The sequence below is a fragment of the Liolophura sinensis genome, chromosome 1 (genome assembly GCF_032854445.1).
Source record: "Liolophura sinensis isolate JHLJ2023 chromosome 1, CUHK_Ljap_v2, whole genome shotgun sequence".
Taxonomy (NCBI): domain Eukaryota; kingdom Metazoa; phylum Mollusca; class Polyplacophora; order Chitonida; family Chitonidae; genus Liolophura; species Liolophura sinensis.
In genome coordinates, this window is record NC_088295.1 from 1,899,791 (window position 1) to 1,917,509 (window position 17,719).

Below are 17,719 nucleotides of genomic sequence, written 5' to 3' on the forward strand. Positions count from 1 at the left end.
GAGCTCACTCAATTAAGTATTAAGTAAATTAAGTATTCATGTTTATGAAATATGGGCAGAAGTTCAAATTTCATATGTGTGCAAATTAAGGACAAGAAATGTATAACTGCAGTGGGGCAAATGCACATGTGTAGGTGTCGCATTGGTTGCAATTTGACATCTTCATTTCGTCTGCAGGTAGGCCTGGTGTGCATGTGTTGATTCACAGTATGCTAAAGTCTGCTACAGCTTTGTATACAAAGAGCCCTGCAGTATAAAAATGGATATTTGACATGACACTCCGCATGGGCAAAGTCACGGTTTATCTGCTCAGAGTTTTTTTCCCCAAATTCCCATTTATCACAAAATATTATAATAAAACAATCAACCTGTTGCAAAGTGCACGTACTAAAATTATTATGATTAAAACTGAGGAAAACATGAACTGTTGGTGGTAGAAGCATAGACTTACTGCTCAGTGAAGCGTGAGCTTATTTAACACATTCTTGAACTGTCATTATAATCCCCCTGACCACCTGATGCTCTCCTGTGGCACACAGCCAGTAAGAATCAATGCAATGAATCATGGGATACACTTTCCGAGTCCCAAGACGAAACTTTAGGTCATTTACCAAAGGCTAAAGACGGCCAAGTCAGGAAAAGCCTGAATTTCAGATCAGTCAAGGTCTTACAAACTGTAGGGAGTCAGCTGTTTAACAGCCTCAGTGTCATACATTTTACTGAACCTCCTCTCAAAAATGTGCAACGTTGTACATGTTTTGACTGGCCCCGATTGTGTCCGCTTCGGGAGTAGTAGATTCCCGTGTCACACCTAAGACCTTAAAAGAGGAAGTTGTGACTTGCTGGCTTGGCGTTCAGCGTAAAGGGGATAGTACAACGACTGGTTGACACGTATCAGTATAATGGCTTGGGCAGGGCAGCTTACTTGCCTTCGGTAAGCTGTTTCAGTGAAGCAGCACTGGATAAAAGAGCGGTGGAAATCCATCCTGCAACAGGGAGGCACATTACATACACCCTAAGGATTCCTTTGTCATCATATGACTGAAAAATTGTTAAGTGCGACGTTAAATCCCAAGTACATGTGTTGTGTTTTACAGGACGTTATCATTTGTCTGTTCAATGCGTGAAATTCTGATTTTGAGCAAAGCGGTTTAATTGTTGTAAACTTATAAATGTTCCAATGTGCAATAAATTTATAACGTGAACTTGTTGGCAGATTGAAGACTTAAGGATCAGTTTGTCGCGTATGGAGAAGGAGCATGGGAGGAGAGAGGACATGTTGAGACAGGAAATCTCTGACTTACAACAGGTAATAACTGATGGTCAGTCTCAAGTATCTAGACATCACCATGAAGATCAGGAAGAGAGTCAACTGATTTCAGGTCAAAACCAGTTTTTGGTATAGAAGTATGACCTAACATGCAAAACTTTTGTGGCTTGGATTCTGTGGAATAACTGTAACAGTGTTCAAGAAAATGTTACTGTGAATGTGACAGTTTGAATGATGTTGAATTCTGTGAACTAGCTTGTAAATGCTGCTCTTTTGTTGTTGTTGTATTCAGAGGTTACAGGAAGATGAGGCCAGAAACCAGGAGCTCACTCAGTCTGTTACCTCAGGTATGGTGTAATTGTGTCACTAGGGCGCCGTACTCAGGTATGGTGTAATTGTGTCACTAGGGGCCGTATTCAGGTCTGGTGTAATTGTGTCACTATGGGGCCGTACTCAGGTATGGTGTAATTGTGTCACTAGGGGGCCGTACTCAGGTATGGTGTAATTGTGTCACTAGGGGGCCATACACAGGTATGGTGTAATTGTATCACTAGGGGGCCGTACTCCGGTATGGTGTAATTGTGTCACTAGGGGCCGTACTCCGGTATGATGTAATTGTGTCACAAGGGGGCCGTACTCAGGTATGGTGTAATTGTGTCACTAGGGGGCGTTCTCAGGTATGGGTGTAATTGTGTCACTAGGGGGCCGTACTCAGGTATGGTATGGTGTAATTGTGTCACTAGGGGGCCGTACTCAGGTATGGTGTAATTGTGTCACTAGGGGGCCATACTCAGGTATGGTGTAATTGTGTAACTAGGGGCAGTACTCAGGTATGGTGTAATTGTGTCACTAGGGGGCTGTTCTCATGTATGGTGTAATTTTGTCACAAGGGGGCCGTACTCAGGTATGGTGTAAAACTGTACTCTGGCACAGGTATACAACATAATGATGGATTTAAAATAAAATGTATTTTAAGTCTAGATCCTGTGAACAGTAACAGAAGCAAACAATCACACAACAAGTCAGGGACCTTGGTTTGTCAACAGTGTCAATAATCACATGGTTATAACTGTTATGGAAAAGCTTTGGGGTTATCAGTATTTATAACAGTGTCGCCCATAAAATATAACAAGGTGGCTTCTGACAATAGTGAGTAGTCACAAATTTAAATAAAATAATGAGCTAATTGTTTCACTTGTTACCATAGTACCAGGGTTTCGTGACCAAATAATGGCGAACTTTTAAATGTTGCACAGCCATTACGTGTTCTATTACATAACACTACATTGTGTTCATTCTTGAGGACAATTTAGATTTATTGTTATTGCAAGTAAAAAGAGTGGTGTGTCCTGGTACCACCTTTATACCAGCCAAGTTACAGTTTTATCCATTTAAGTTTTGTATTAAAATCGTGGGGCTGTCTCCACGTGGGGCTATCTCCACGTGGGGGCTGTCTCCACGTGGGGCTGTCTCCACATGGGGGCTGTCTCCACGTGGGGCTATCTCCCCTTGTGGGCTGTCTCCACGTGGGGCTGTCTCCATATTTGTGCGTAATCACATCACCTTCAGTCTACTGCTTTCATCTGTAATTTGGTTACCACCACTGAAAACTGAGATAATTTGTACTGTCTGTTCCCACTCCACAGCGACTCGCCCCCTCCTTCGTCAGATAGAGAACCTCCAGTCCACCTACATGGCCCAGTCCAGCTCGTGGGAAACTGTGGAGAAAAACATCACAGAGAGGCTAGGTAAGGAGAAACCAGCTCTGTATGTGTAGTGGGTTATTGTCAGCCCATCTCATGGGAACTGTGGAGAAAAACATCACAGAGAGGCTAGGTAAGGAGAAACCTGCTCTGTATGTCTAGTGTGTTATGGTCAGTCCAGCTCATGGGAAACCTTGGAGAAAAACATCACAGAGAGGTTAGGTAAGGAGAAACTTTCTCTGCATGTGTAGTACGTTATTGTCAGTCCAGCTCATGGGAAACTGTGGAGAAAAACATCACAGAGAGGCTAGGTAAGGAGAAACCTACTCTGCATGATATGGTCAGTCCAGCTCATGGGAAACCGTGGAGAAAAACATCACAGAGAGGCTAGGTGAGGAGAAACCTACTCTGCATGATTTGGTCAGTCCAGCTCATGGGAAACCGTGGAGAAAAACATCACAGAGAGGCTAGGTGAGGAGAATCCAGCTCTGTATGTGTAGTGTGTTACTGAACAGGTCTCATGGATTAAAGATTTTATAGAAGTTGTGTTGATACAGAGAGAGAGAGATGGCCATAAGTAATCCTGGTGCCATGTGATGTTTGTGGCAGGTGAGGCTCAGATGCATTTAGCCATGGCTACAGAGAAGGAGCGAGTGGCCAGTGAGAAGGTACTGGAGTTGACAGCACAGGTAACCACACTAGAGGCTCAGAACACCCGGTACAGACAAGAGAAATCTCAGCTGACCGCTCAGAACGAAATGCTCAAGACCAAAGTAGAGATGCTTGAAGATGGAAAAAACAAGTAAGATCATTTTCGAAGGTGCCTGCAGTTTTTTTGTTTCGGACCAGTTAAGCAGTTTGTGCAGAGCCCAGCGTGTGTCTGTGAAGGACAAAATGACACATGGGCACAATCACTGGTCAGAACTTAATTGCCAAAAGGAGGCTTGGGAACTTTTTTGTTTAAAATGTTTAAAAAAAATGATTTCATGAGATCAGGTGATGGCAGATGTAATTTGGAGGTAGAGTAAGGCAGTTTTAGACTTTCTTGAGAAACTTCAGGCTATTTTCTGACCTTCAATTCCAGTGCCTGTATAAACAGTGTGGATATTTATAGACTCTGCATATATAAATTTTCTGAGAGTCATTTGCATGAAAATATGTTATACCTCCATCCAGATATGTTCTTTCTTACTGTTGTTTTCTTCTCTCAGTGAGCGTGCACAGATCGAGACGATCCAGCAGAGTCTGAGCCAGGAGATCAGCGAACTGAAGCGAGAGAAGGTAAGTGAGTCTGTCATCTGTCAGCTCTACCTGTGAGGTTTGTTTACTTCCGTCTGTGACCATGTACAGATAGAGGCCATCCAGCAGAGTCTGAGCCAGGAGATCAGCGAGCTGAAGCGAGAGAAGGTAAGTGAGTCTGTCATCTGTCAGCTCTACCCGTGAGGTGTGTTTACTTCCATCTGTGACCATGTACAGATAGAGGCCATCCAGCAGAGTCTGAGCCAGGAGATCAGCGAACTGAAGCGAGAGAAGGTAAGTGAGTCTGTCATCTGTCAGCTCTACCTGTGAGGTTTATTTACTTCCGTCTGTGACCATGTACAGATAGAGGCCATCCAGCAGAGTCTGAGTCAGGAGGTCAGCGAACTGAAGCGAGAGAAGGTAAGTGAGTCTGTCATCTGTCAGCTCTACGTGTGAGGTTTATTTACTTTCGTCTGTGACCATGTACAGATAGAGGTCATCCAGCAGAGTCTGAGCCAGGAGATCAGCGAACTGAAGCGAGAGAAGGTAAGTGAGTCTGTCATCTGTCAGCTCTACCTGTGAGGTTTATTTACTTCCGTCTGTGACCATGTACAGATAGAGGTCATCCAGCAGAGTCTGAGTCAGGAGGTCAGCGAACTGAAGCGAGAGAAGGTAAGTGAGTCTGTCATCTGTCAGCTCTACCTGTGAGGTTTATTTACTTCCGTCTGTGACCATGTACAGATAGAGGCCATCCAGCAGAGTCTGAGCCAGGAGATCAGCGAACTGAAGCGAGAGAAGGTAAGTGAGTCTGTCATCTGTCAGCTCTACCCGTGAGGTTTGTTTACTTCCGTCTGTGACCATGTACAGATAGAGGCCATCCAGCAGAGTCTGAGCCAGGAGATCAGCGAACTGAAGCGAGAGAAGGTAAGTGAGTCTGTCATCTGTCAGCTCTACCTGTGAGGTTTATTTACTTCCGACTGTGACCATGTACAGATAGAGGCCATCCAGCAGAGTCTGAGCCAGGAGATCAGCGAACTGAAGCGAGAGAAGGTAAGTGAGTCTGTCATCTGTCAGCTCTACCTGTGAGGTTTATTTACTTCCGTCTGTGACCATGTACAGATAGAGGCCATCCAGCAGAGTCTGAGCCAGGAGATCAGTGAACTGAAGCGAGAGAAGGTAAGTGAGTCTGTCATCTGTCAGCTCTACCCGTGAGGTTTATTTACTTCCGTCTGTGACCATGCACAGATAGAAGCGATCAGTGAACTGAAACGACAGGAGGTAAGTGAGTCTGTCATCTGTCATTTCTGCTTGCATGTGTTGCCATACAGAGGTATTGATCAGGCACACCTCTGTGTGTTCTGCTTACCTCCAAACCAAAAGATTGTTTGAAGCAAGAGAGTGATACAGTGCATGAATCCCATGACTCTCAGGCATTTGTTCTGCCATTTTGCCAAGCTGCGTTGTTGAATATGCTTTTTCTGAATACAGATGCTTCTGGAAAATCAGCTTGAGATGGTGAAGACCAAGACAGAAAATGAAAAGAAAAAGGTGGCATTACTCCAGGAGCAGCTCAAAGAAAAGGTTTGTGAATATTGTTTGAATACGCTTTTTGCAAGGCCATTCGTGATAACGTGTCAGGACGTCCTATTACTTTCTCCATGGCTTGTTTGAGGGTTGAGTTTGAAGGTCATAATTCAGACAATGTAAACTAAAACAATGCCGGAAGTCGGTTTCCTCAGTTCATTGTGTAAAATGAAATTAGAAGTTATACCAAAACATTCACCCCGAGCTCTCAAGTTTCCTTCCCAAAAGCACTCAAGTTTCCTCCACCCAAGCACTCAAGTTTTCTCCACAAAAGCACTCAAGTTTCCTCCACCCAATCAGCAAAGTTTCCTCCACCCAAGCACTCAAGTTTCCTCCACCCAATTGTGGAACCACCCAAACTGAAAAGTTTGGCATTCAGCAACTATCAAACAATGAATGAAATAAATATTTTTCTTTACCTCCCAGAAATCCAATGAATGTCAGATGAAACATCTCAGCGGTTATGTCACATCTGCTTTTGTGCAGACATGAAACCCTGGTTGAACAGCAGAATAAAGTACCATTGCCAGTATTTGTGGAGTACTATTTGATACAGTAATAGTGAGACCATTTGTAAATGTACTGGACGAGGCTGGATTACAAATTGTTGTGATGCTTTGATGTTGATGATTAAAACCTTTATGCTGCTGTATAGTGCGTGGTTGTTAATTATGTCCGACTGCACAAATGACCCTTAGTCAGTAGTTTATAACAACGTTGGGGTAGAGCAAGCTCTGTGAAGCTTTATTCCCGCCAATATTGTCGTGTATGGATATATCTCTGTATGATATATATCTCTCTATGATATACATGTATATGGTATATCTCTCTATCAAATATATGGTATATCTCTCTATGATATATATGGTATATTAGTGAATAAAAAATCAATTAATCAGTCAATCAAACAGTTATTTAGAATAATATTTTTGGTGACTGTCAGGAAAAAGAGCGTCCACGATCCAGAGGGACGCCCTCACCTGCCCAGTTGAACCGACAAGAGAGTATCCCCAGTATCCCTGACCCCCTCACTCAGCTGCCTGCCTTCACACAGGTAAGGTTATTTGTTTATTTATTTATTAGGGGTTAAATTGACAAGAGGCCATGTTTCACTGGTTACGTGTTACCATTTGTCATTTATCACTTTGTCATTGCTTCTCTGGTTTACTCTCTATATCGTAAATCTTTCATTATATTTTACGCTGTACTCCAGAATATTTCACGTGTACTATGGGCAGGGAAACTGGAAACCAGGGGGAGCCTAGTGTACTACCTACCATATTGCTGTCTGTCTGCATACTGTTAAGGCTAATGTAACAGATGTAGAGACCACTGGTGCGGAATGAGGTCTGCCATAGCCCTTTATGTTGTATCCCTTCTTAATTTAGGTTTTTGCTGGTGGACTAAGCATCCTCAAGGTCTGGCCCCTTTACATCATTTTAGTGTTATTATATGTTAAATGTGATGACAATACAGCATTTTGAGTACTTCTAGACCAGTGATATCTCATGAATTTCACTTAACATTACCGTATGTTTTTGACCTAAATCTGCTAGGGCTATGTGGCTAGGGCAAGGGTGGATTTACAAGAGAACTGTCAGCACATTTCACAGGTTATGTTGGACTCTTTGCCAATTATCATACTCTGGTTTTTATGTTTCTAAAACTAAACTACATTTAACTTAACTTATTAAATTTAGTGTTCTTGTATTGACATGTAAATGTGTATGTAGATGTAGTGACTACTGTATAATGATATCTGTGTGCTTGTATTGATATGATTTTCTGCACTTATAAGTCGAGCCAAGCGAAAATACTAGCGAGATTGAGATTAGAACTCAAGACTTAGCTTTCTATCTCTATCGCTGTACCAACTGAGCTGGACACCATAAGTTGATGGTTTATGTGATGGCTATATGAGGTGCTGTATATTTCCTTATTTTCAATGTGGATGACATAAAAAAAAATGTTGTTTTCAATATATTACATTTCCAGCATCTGTTGTTTTGTGTTATTACAAATTTGGGCCATTAAATCTATGGTAAAGTTTCTTTTGGCCGTCAGTTTATTACATTTCTTGACCAACCTTTTGGAAAAGTGAAGATATCAGCATGTTGTTCATTGGATAGTCTAATCATGTCAGAAAGAGCTGTTCCCAGAGCTGAAGTTACTGTTGGCATGTCTGCATTCTACAGTCTTTTGACCATTAGAACAGTGTTCCAAAAAGTAGTTGGGGTAATGGGGAAATAAATGAGGGACACCTTTTTGGACTTAAGGCCCGAGACATCAGTCCACTGTGCCTGTCATGTGGATATCTAGCAGGTACACGTCTTTGGTGGGGTCAGTGTGTAGCTAGAGCTGTGTGTGTAGACAGGGCCATGTAGAGTCTGACCTCAGGCTATCTGTACAGACTCAGGGAATACAGGATGTACACATTGATTTGTCTGTAGAGTGTACCAACTTACTGGTTAACTGTTGACTTGTATGAGACCCCAATTCTTCACCCCTGTCCCCATCCTAACCCCAACCTCAGTCCTACCCAGCCATCAGTGTCACCATTGTCCAGGAACAGCTTAAGGCCTGCTTGACTGGCTCAGCCCTGAACAGAGCTGTCTGAAGTCACTGAGCCGTGGCATGCAGTCTGATCTTATTATAACTCGCAGCCTATGCACACCCTATACTACTGTTTATCTAGGTCAGTGTCAGTTTACTGAACAGACACCTGCAATGTGTATATCAAATTTAGCCATAGTTTCTAATCTGTTCATTGTAATGTTAATATAATTGTATTAAAAAATACAGAAAATTTACCTTTATTTAAATGTATGATGTGAAAATATTAGTACTCCGTTTAATCTAAATGATGATGTTGTTCAGCTAACCCAAATGAAACCCCTGTGCTGGTACACGGATTTTGTCTGTATTAGTGGTTTACGCATACATGGCTTGGTATCGCTTCTCGGCCTTTTGGCTAAGATCAAAGTGTAGTATCTGTTCTTATCAGCTTAATATCTGATACGTCCTCCATTGGAGGACATCGATATTAAACTGATTTTTGGAACTTGGTGAGAGACTTGGGGCTTGCTCCATCCTTACCACGGGTTAGCCTGGTATTGCAGTACCTCCAGGAATGGCCCACTTCTTAATCAAATCAAAACCAGATTTCCATGCTGCGTTGTATAAGAGCATGTTAACACATGTGATCTGTGTTGTAGAGAATGAGAATTGCTTATTCAGAACAGCTGCTTAGTGATTTATCAGAGCAGCTATATTCTCTTTACATTTGCTGATGGAAATCTGTAAGTGAGTGGTGATATATTTCTGGGATAAGCAACATGATGAGAAGGGATACATCACAGTTGTAAATCAGCTGTGCAAGGTGTTGTGATCGCCTTGTAAACTCTTTGGGGAGCACCTGTGTGCAGGTCTTTCATATGTATCTGCATAGTAAATTATCAGCTGTCTGTACTTCAGTACTTAGCCAAATTCATCCACCTTTTCACATATGTAAATTATCAGCTGTCTGTACTACACTACTTAGCCCAATTCATCCACCTTTTCACATATGTAAATTATCAGCTGTCTGTACTTCAGTACTTAGCCAAATTCATCCACCTTTTCACATATGAAAGAGCAACATTCAGTGCCATTTATGTGCATTTTACTTTGATTTTGGAGACAAAACTACATTGGCTGGATTGGCCAGTGCTCAGAGCTTCACAAAAAGTATAATTTTGTCAGTCAGCACAGAATAATGCTTTCAGAATATGCTTGAATAAACACCTTGCAAACATGCGGACAGTTTGAAGAATTACAGTAGTCGGAATGTATTTGGTCCAGGTTGAATTTATTTCAAAATTCAATAGTTCTGCTTATGGAATTGTGTTTTTGTTGTTTGTTTTTGTTGTTTGTTTTTTTGGGGGGCTGGTACTTTGAACATGTTCTATTTGAGGCATTCACTGCAGGGGCCTGGCTGACTGAACAGACTTCTGTGTCTTTTTCTCAAATACATGCCTTCTCCAGTGTACCCACATGGCCAAGATGCCATCATATGTGGAGACGTTTGCCATGTGCTCAGATTGGTGCTTTGTACAAACTTTCTAACTTTATTGTACCATAACAAAACTGAAGGTAAAGACCCTGGGATATATGAACTTATGTTGAGACGTTTGTTGTGGACCATGAAAAAACTGAAAGTAAATACCCTGGGATATGAAGCTAAATACCCTGGGATATGTGAACTTATGTTTGATACGTTTGTTGTGGACCATGACAAAACTGAAAGTAAATACCCTGGGATATGTGAACTTATGTTGAGACGTTTGTTGTGTACCATGACAAAACTGAAAGTAAATACCCTGGGATATGAAGCTAAATACCCTGGGATATGTGATCTTATGTTGAGACGTTTGTTGTGTACCATAACAAAACTGAAGGTAAATACCCTGGGATATGTGAACTTATGTTGAGACGTTTGTTGTGTACCATGACAAGACTGAAAGTAAATTCCCTGTGATATGAAGCTAAAGACACTGGGATATGTGATCTTATGTTGAGACGTTTGTTGTGTACCATACCAAAACTGAAGGTAAATACCCTGGGATATGTGATCTTATGTTGAGATGTTTGTTGTGTACCATGACAAAACTGAAAGTAAATACCCTGGGATATGAAGCTAAATACCTTGGGATATGTGATCTTATGTTGAGACATTTGTTGTGTACCATAACAAAGCTGAAGGTAAATACCCTGGGATATGTGATCTTATGTTGAGATGTTGGCTGTATGCACATCTTTGGTGTTTTGTTCAAACTTTGTAACTACATATTGTACAAGGACAAAACTGGAGATGGAGTTGTTTTCTTGCCAGGATGAGCTGGTGGAGAGGAGCCTGATGATGACCCCTCACTCTCCTAATGGGAACAAGATGACACTGTATGAGACACTAAGACAGACAGGAGCAGCTAATCTGCTGGAGAGCCTCACATCACAGCTCAAACAGAGGGAAGGGGAGATAACACAACTACAGGTAAGGGCCATATGGCTTACTGCTCAGGAGAGTAAAATGAGCCAAATCTGTTCCATGGTTCTAAGACAGCTTGTCCATACAAGAACATACACTGTTTCTTCTGATGGTATACAATGAAAAAGTTTTAGATAGAGCAGAACAGTGAAATACTTCAGCACTAATCACGTTAATGAAATTGTGCTGTGACGTCTTTGCCAGAGTGAGATAGAAGGACTGGAAAGGACGAGAGAGTCGATGGCACGAGAATTGGTGAACCTATCTACCCAGAATGATGACCTCAAGGATCAGATAGAGGGTCTGCCCCAGCTGGAGGCCAAGCATGCGGTATGTTGCACTGATAAATTTCCTAATCATCATTCATACAAGTTTTTTCTGAACCCAAGGTTGTCTTTTCTCCTGGTTAGTGTACAGTGCTGTCCGTCATGTTACAAGTCAGGATAAAGGATAAGGGGGTGGATTTAAGCTTACATTTTGCACATTTAGTTTTGATAATTCAGCTTTATAGGCTTTAAAATTACTAGATTTTATATCTGTAAATTTGATCAGTTGTGCATGTGGCTCTTGAAACCTATGTGTTTTAAACCTTACATGACTTACAGTCCTGTACATGTATGTGTCACCTGCATTTAGCCATTTAGCCAGCTGTATTTGGTCAGGTGTGTTTCATGAGTTATATTCCTGTACATGTCACATATTTGGTCAGGTGTGTTACAAGAGTTAGTCCAGTGCATGTCACCTGCATTTGATCAGGTTTGTTACATGAGTTAGTCCAGTGCATGTCTCCTGCATTTGATCAGGTGTGTTACATGAGTTAGTCCAGTGCATGTCACCTGCATTTGATCAGGTTTGTTACATGAGTTAGTCCTGTGTGTGTCACCTGCATTTGATCAGGTTTGTTTTATGAGTTAGTCCTGTGAGTGTCACCTGCATTTGGTCAGGTGTGTTTCATGAGTTAGTCCAGTACATGTCACATGCATTTGATTAGGTGTGTTACATGAGTTAGTCCAGTGCATGTCACCTGCATTTGATCAGGTGTGTTACATGAGTTAGTCCCATGTGTGACACCTGCATTTGATCAGGTGTGTTACATGAGTTAGTCAAGTGGATGTCACCTGCATTTGGTCAGGTGTGTTACATGAGTTAGTCCAGTGCATGTCACCTGCATTTGGTCAGGTTTGTTACATGAGTTAGTCCAGTGCATGTCACCTGCATTTGGTCAGGTTTGTTACAAGAGTTAGTCCAGTGTGTGTCACCTGCATTTGATCAGGTTTGTTTTATGAATTAGTCTTGTGTGTTTCACCTGCATTTGATCAGGTGTGTTACATGAGTTAGTCCAGTGCATGTCACCTGCATTTGATCAGGTTTGTTTTATGAGTTAGTCCTGTGAGTGTCACCTGCATTTGATCAGGTGTGTTACATGAGTTAGTCCAGTGCGAGTCACGTGCATTTGATCAGGTTTTTTACATGAGTTAGTCCAGTGAATGTCACCTGCATTTGATCAGGTTATCAGGTTTGTTACATGAGTTAGTCCAGTGCATGTCACCTGCATTTGATCAGGTGTGTTACATGAGTTAGTCCAGTGAATGTCACCTGCATTTGATCAGGTGTGTTACATGAGTTAGTCCTGTGTGTGTCACCTGCATTTGGTCAGGTATGTTACATTAGTTAGTACTGTGTGTTTTACCTGCATTTGATCAGGTGTGTTACATGAGTTAGTCCAGTGCGAGTCACGTGCATTTGATCAGGTTTTTTACATGAGTTAGTCCAGTGCATGTCACCTGCATTTGGTCAGGTGTGTTACATGAGTTAGTCCTGTGTGTGTCACCTGCATTTGGTCAGGTATGTTACATTAGTTAGTACTGTGTGTTTCACCTGCATTTGATCAGGTGTGTTACATGAGTTAGTCCTGTGTGTGTCACCTGCATTTGGTCAGGTATGTTACATTAGTTAGTACTGTGTGTGTCACCTGCATTTGATCAGGTGTGTTACATGAATTAGTCCAGTGCGTGTCACCTGCATTGGATCAGGTTTATTTTATGAGTTAGTCCTTTGAGTGTCACCTGCATTTCATCAGGTGTGTTACATGAGTTAGTTCAGTGCATGACACCTGCATTTGGTCAGGTGAGTTACATGAGTTAGTTCAGTGCGTGACACCTGCATTTGGTCATGTGTTTGATGAGTTATAGTCCTGTGCGCATCACCTGCATTTGGTCAGGTATGTTACATGAGTTAGTTCAGTGCGCGACACCTGTATTTGGTCAGGTGTGTTACATGAGTTAGTTAGTTACATGAGCAACACCTGTATTTGGTCAGGTGTCTTACATGAGTTAGTTCAGTGCGTGACACCTGTATTTGGTCAGTTGTGTTACATGAGTTAGTTCAGTGCGTGACACCTGTATTTGGTCAGGTGTCTTACATGAGTTAGTTCAGTACGTGACACCTGCATTTGGTCAGGTGTCTTACATGAGTTATAGTCCTGTATATGTCACCTGTAATTGATATCTGTAGAACTCTCTCTGGGAGATATATGGGGAGAAAGTTTCATTCACCTTTGTTTGGTTTCTGTTGTGGTAAACTCTTGATTGATGTGATGTGTTATTGGCAGGACTTGGAGCAGAGATATAATGCCCTCCTGCAGATGTATGGAGAGAAAGTGGAAGAGACAGAGGAACTGAAATTAGACCTGCAGGATGTGAAGGAACTCTACAAATCACAGGTATATCCCTCCCCTCTACAAATCACGGTATATCCCTCTCCTCTACAAATCACAGGTATATCCTACCATCTACAAATCACAGGTATATCCTCCCCTCTACAAATCACAGGTATATCCCTCCCCTATACAAATCACAGGTATATCCCTACCGTCTACAAATCACAGGTATATCCTCCCCTCTACAAATCACAGGTATATCCCTCCCCTATACAAATCACGGTATATCCCTCCCCTCTACAAATCACAGGTATATCCTCCCCTCTACAAATCACAGGTATGTCTCTCCCCTCTACAAATCACAGGTATATCCCTCCCCTCTACAAATCACATGTATATCCCTCCCCTCTACAAATCACAGGTATATCCTCCCGTCTACAAATCACAGGTATATCCTCCCCTCTACAAATCACAGGTATGTACACACCACTGGAAAACACAGTATATCCCTCGCCTCTACACTCTCACGGTATATCCCTCTCCTCTACAAATCACAGGTATAGCCTCCCCTCTACAAATCACAGGTATATCCTCCTCTCTACAAATCACAGGTATATCCTCCTCTCTACAAATCACAGGTGTATCCTCCCCTCTACAAATCACAGGTATATCCTCCCGTCTACAAATCACAGGTATATCCCTCCCCTCTGCAAATCACGGTATATCCCTCCCCTCTACAAATCACAGGTATATCCTCCCCTCTACAAATCACAGGTATATCCTCCTCTCTACAAATCACAGGTATGTACTCCCCGCTGGAAAACACGGTATATCCCTCCCCTCTACAAATCACAGGTATATCCTCCCCTCTACAAATCACAGGTACTTCCGTCCCTTCTACAAATCACAGGTGTATCCCTCCTTTCTATAAATCACAGGTATATCCCTCCCTTCTACAAATCACAGGTGTATCGCTCATTTCTGTAAGTCACGGGTATATAATTCTCGCTACAGATCACAGGTGTATCCGCCCCTCTACAAATCACAGGTATATACTCCCCTATACAAATCACAGGTATATCCTTCCCTTCTATAAATCACAGGTATATCCCTCCCCTTTATAAATCACAAGTATATCCCTCCCCTCTATAAATCACAGGTATATCCCTCCCTTCTTTGCTTTGTCCATTGCAGTTTTTAAGCAGCCTCCAGGAGTTCACTTAGAGAATGAAGTAGCAGAACATTCTTTATAAATAACAAATCAAGGAGTTGTTATCCGTACGTTATGACCAGTGCTGATAGCACAGTTGGTAGAGCATCCATTTCGGGGCAGTAGATCCGTGGTCAATCCTGAGACGCGTCACACCCAAGACCTTATAAAAGAGGAAGTTGTAGCTTCGTCTCTTGGCGTTCACCATTATGGGGATAGTGCAATAATTGGTTAACCTGAATCAGTATAATGGCTTGTGCCGGGTAGCTTACTTGCTACCGAAGCGAAGCAGCAGTAGATAAAAGAGCGATGGAAATCTGTCCTGCAGCAAGATGGCACACTACATAAACTCTAAGCACTCCTTCTTCGTTATATGACTGAAAGATTGTTAAGTTGTAAGTAGTAAGTTAAAACCTAAGCACACACTCAGTCTGTACGTTATGTCCTTATAGCCATATTTACATGCACCAAATCTGTATTTGTAAGGTAAGCAAATGGGTCATAAGTGTCTGGATTTCTTGAAGGAGAATCAGTCAAAAAAAAAATGAATTTATAAATGAAACTAACTGTGTATTTGACCTATTACTTGACATGATATTAAGCTGCCGTGTCAGATTTGACTGTTATTAGGGGCCCGTGCAGATTAACCTATAACCTGGGTTGTGTAGATTAGCAATGTGACATCTAGTATAAAATGATGACAGGTCATTGTATAAACTTATCATGTGCACATGTAACTATGCTGGTTCTTTGCTTTCAGATTGATCATTTGATGAAAGGTCACTGACAGTAACTGTTGGACTTCTCACAGTTATCTCCCCTTACATGTTCAATGTCCCCCCAATCTTGGCAGTGGTGCAGCAGAGTTTTGAAATCCTACAGGATACCCTGGCATTTGACAGGCAATTCCAGGTCATGCACAAACTGACGCGTTGATGTAAAATTTGGCAGAGGTTTTAAAGCGTGTGCATGGTGTGAGTTGTGATGAAGCTGTTTGCTGAGAATATGGCCTGTGACACTTGATTTGTTTGTAAACTTGAGGGAGTTACCTGAGCTAGGGACATATTCAGGTTATTCTTTAGGGTACATTCTGAACTGTACTTCTGAACGGAGCATGGTGTAAACAGTGATTTGTATAGATGTGATGTAAATAAGTTGCTGTGTGGGGTAGCACAACCTTCTTTATAGTTGCAGGGCTCCATTCTGTGATACACGTACCTACAACCTATCACATTTTCAGGTGTTGTAGTGATCATTACCATTTGTGATATTTAACACATTTTGCACATATTCACAGTCCATGACTGAAACATTGAAATAGGCCATATATGTGAAGGGTGTGGCCAGCTACAAGAATTCATCTTTTATTCTTCGTCTTGTCATATGCTTTATATGCACCTGTGGTACACAACTATTTGGGGAGAGGGGTGCGACTTGGAGGGGACGAAAACCTTACCTTTAGGGACAGGAAATGCTGCCAGGTAGATTACTTGAGAAATAGCAGGGCAAACTTCAGTAACACTGTTTACCTATTTTTTGGGTGGGTGGCCTTAACCACATCCACATCAGTCCGGAACCTGCTATGAAGTCTATTACTCTAATCTGCAGGAATGATTTATCATTAGAAAGCTAATTAATAAATCATTTCATGCCAAACCTCTGAAGAAAATTGTAAATGTGGTGAACCAGAAGATGGGGAGGTTGGTATGCAAATATATGTACTATTGGACTAAAATTGTACCCTGTGGGATTAAATTATTTTATTGAATAAAATGCCATGGTTAAAAAACATCTGATATTGTCTGTTCTATGTGTATATACTAACCTCTGTAATTGAGGATTTACACATTGATTCTAGCATTTAGAAAATGCTAGGACAATATCATTATTAGCTAGCCAGTATAAAGTACAAGCATAGTACATATCGTACACTGAGCATTGATGTCCAATACTAGAGAAAGCAATGTTTAACAACGTGTTAGGGGTGGTATCTTTAAAAGTACTGCAGATATTGAGATCAGGGTGTGCACACATGTAGAGCACAACAGCACAACAGGGGGATATTCCATCGTTAATTGTATGTGTGCATATTTAGTACTGTAATTATTGAATTACTGACTTAGTGTATTGTGTTTAAGAATCAGTGTTAAAGTGTTAGGGGTGGAATCTCAAAAAGTCTGGCCTGTTTTGAGCTCAGAATAGCATGAGGGGAATATATAAGAATGTGTGCGCTGAATTCAGACTGTACTCCAGCAGCAATGCTCCTGCCTATTTATTTTTAAGACCATCTACTGTATAAATACCTGAAGCTACCTGATTTCATGAATATCAAAGGCCTGGTCACTGGTTTACAAAATTTTTGGGGGTGGGGGGGCAACTTTTATTGTAAATCATGTCAACTTTTAACATAAAAAAGATGGTATTTCCAGAAATTAGGTGGTTTGATTCATGAAACTGACCCAAGAGGTGTAAAGGGTACCTGAAGAGATGGGGTGGTTTCCATGAGGTGTTTAAAGATGGGTGTTGGTTGCCTGAGGTGTAAAAGGTGTGTGCAGATGTGTGGTGGTTTCCTTGAGGTGTAAACAGTGCCTACAGATGTGTGATGGTTTCCTTGAGGTGTAAAGGGTGCCTACAGGTGTGGTTTCCTCTGATGCCCGATGCCATGTCTACTGCAGGATCTCTACACTGTATAGAGGTGTGGTTTCCTCTGATGCCTGATGTGACACCTCAGGATCACTACACTGTATAGAGGTGTGGTTTCCTCTGATGCCTGATGTCACGTTTACTGCAGGATCACTACACTGTATAGAGGTGTGGTTTCCTCTGATGTCACACTTACTTCAGGATCACTACACTGTATAGAGGTGTGGTTTCCTCTGATGCCTGATGTCACATTCACTGCAGGATCACTACACTGTGTAGAGTTGTGGTTTCCTCTGATGCCTGATGTCACGTTTACTGCAGGGTCACTACACTGTATAGAGTTGTGGTTTCCTCTGATGCCTGATGTCACGTTTACTGCAGGATCACT

At 41.8% G+C, this 17,719-nt stretch overlaps 1 protein-coding gene and 1 non-coding gene across 2 annotated transcripts in view; both read left to right on the forward strand.

The window, feature by feature from the left end:
• The window catches only part of LOC135467688 (TATA element modulatory factor-like), a 44,099-nt gene extending 27,620 nt beyond the window's left edge, over positions 1-16,479 (forward strand). The window contains 11 exon segments of the mRNA XM_064745500.1: positions 1,217-1,309; positions 1,563-1,617; positions 2,917-3,018; positions 3,583-3,775; positions 4,185-4,254; positions 5,701-5,793; positions 6,740-6,850; positions 10,667-10,825; positions 11,024-11,149; positions 13,431-13,541; positions 15,449-16,479. Of these exon segments, the coding sequence (XP_064601570.1) occupies positions 1,217-1,309; positions 1,563-1,617; positions 2,917-3,018; positions 3,583-3,775; positions 4,185-4,254; positions 5,701-5,793; positions 6,740-6,850; positions 10,667-10,825; positions 11,024-11,149; positions 13,431-13,541; positions 15,449-15,475 (1,140 nt within the window). The 3' untranslated portion in view covers positions 15,476-16,479.
• Positions 8,748-8,940, forward strand: LOC135462231 (U2 spliceosomal RNA). The gene has a single exon (XR_010443450.1). It is a non-coding gene; the product is annotated as a U2 spliceosomal RNA (small nuclear RNA).
• Positions 16,480-17,719: the final 1,240 nt, after the last annotated feature.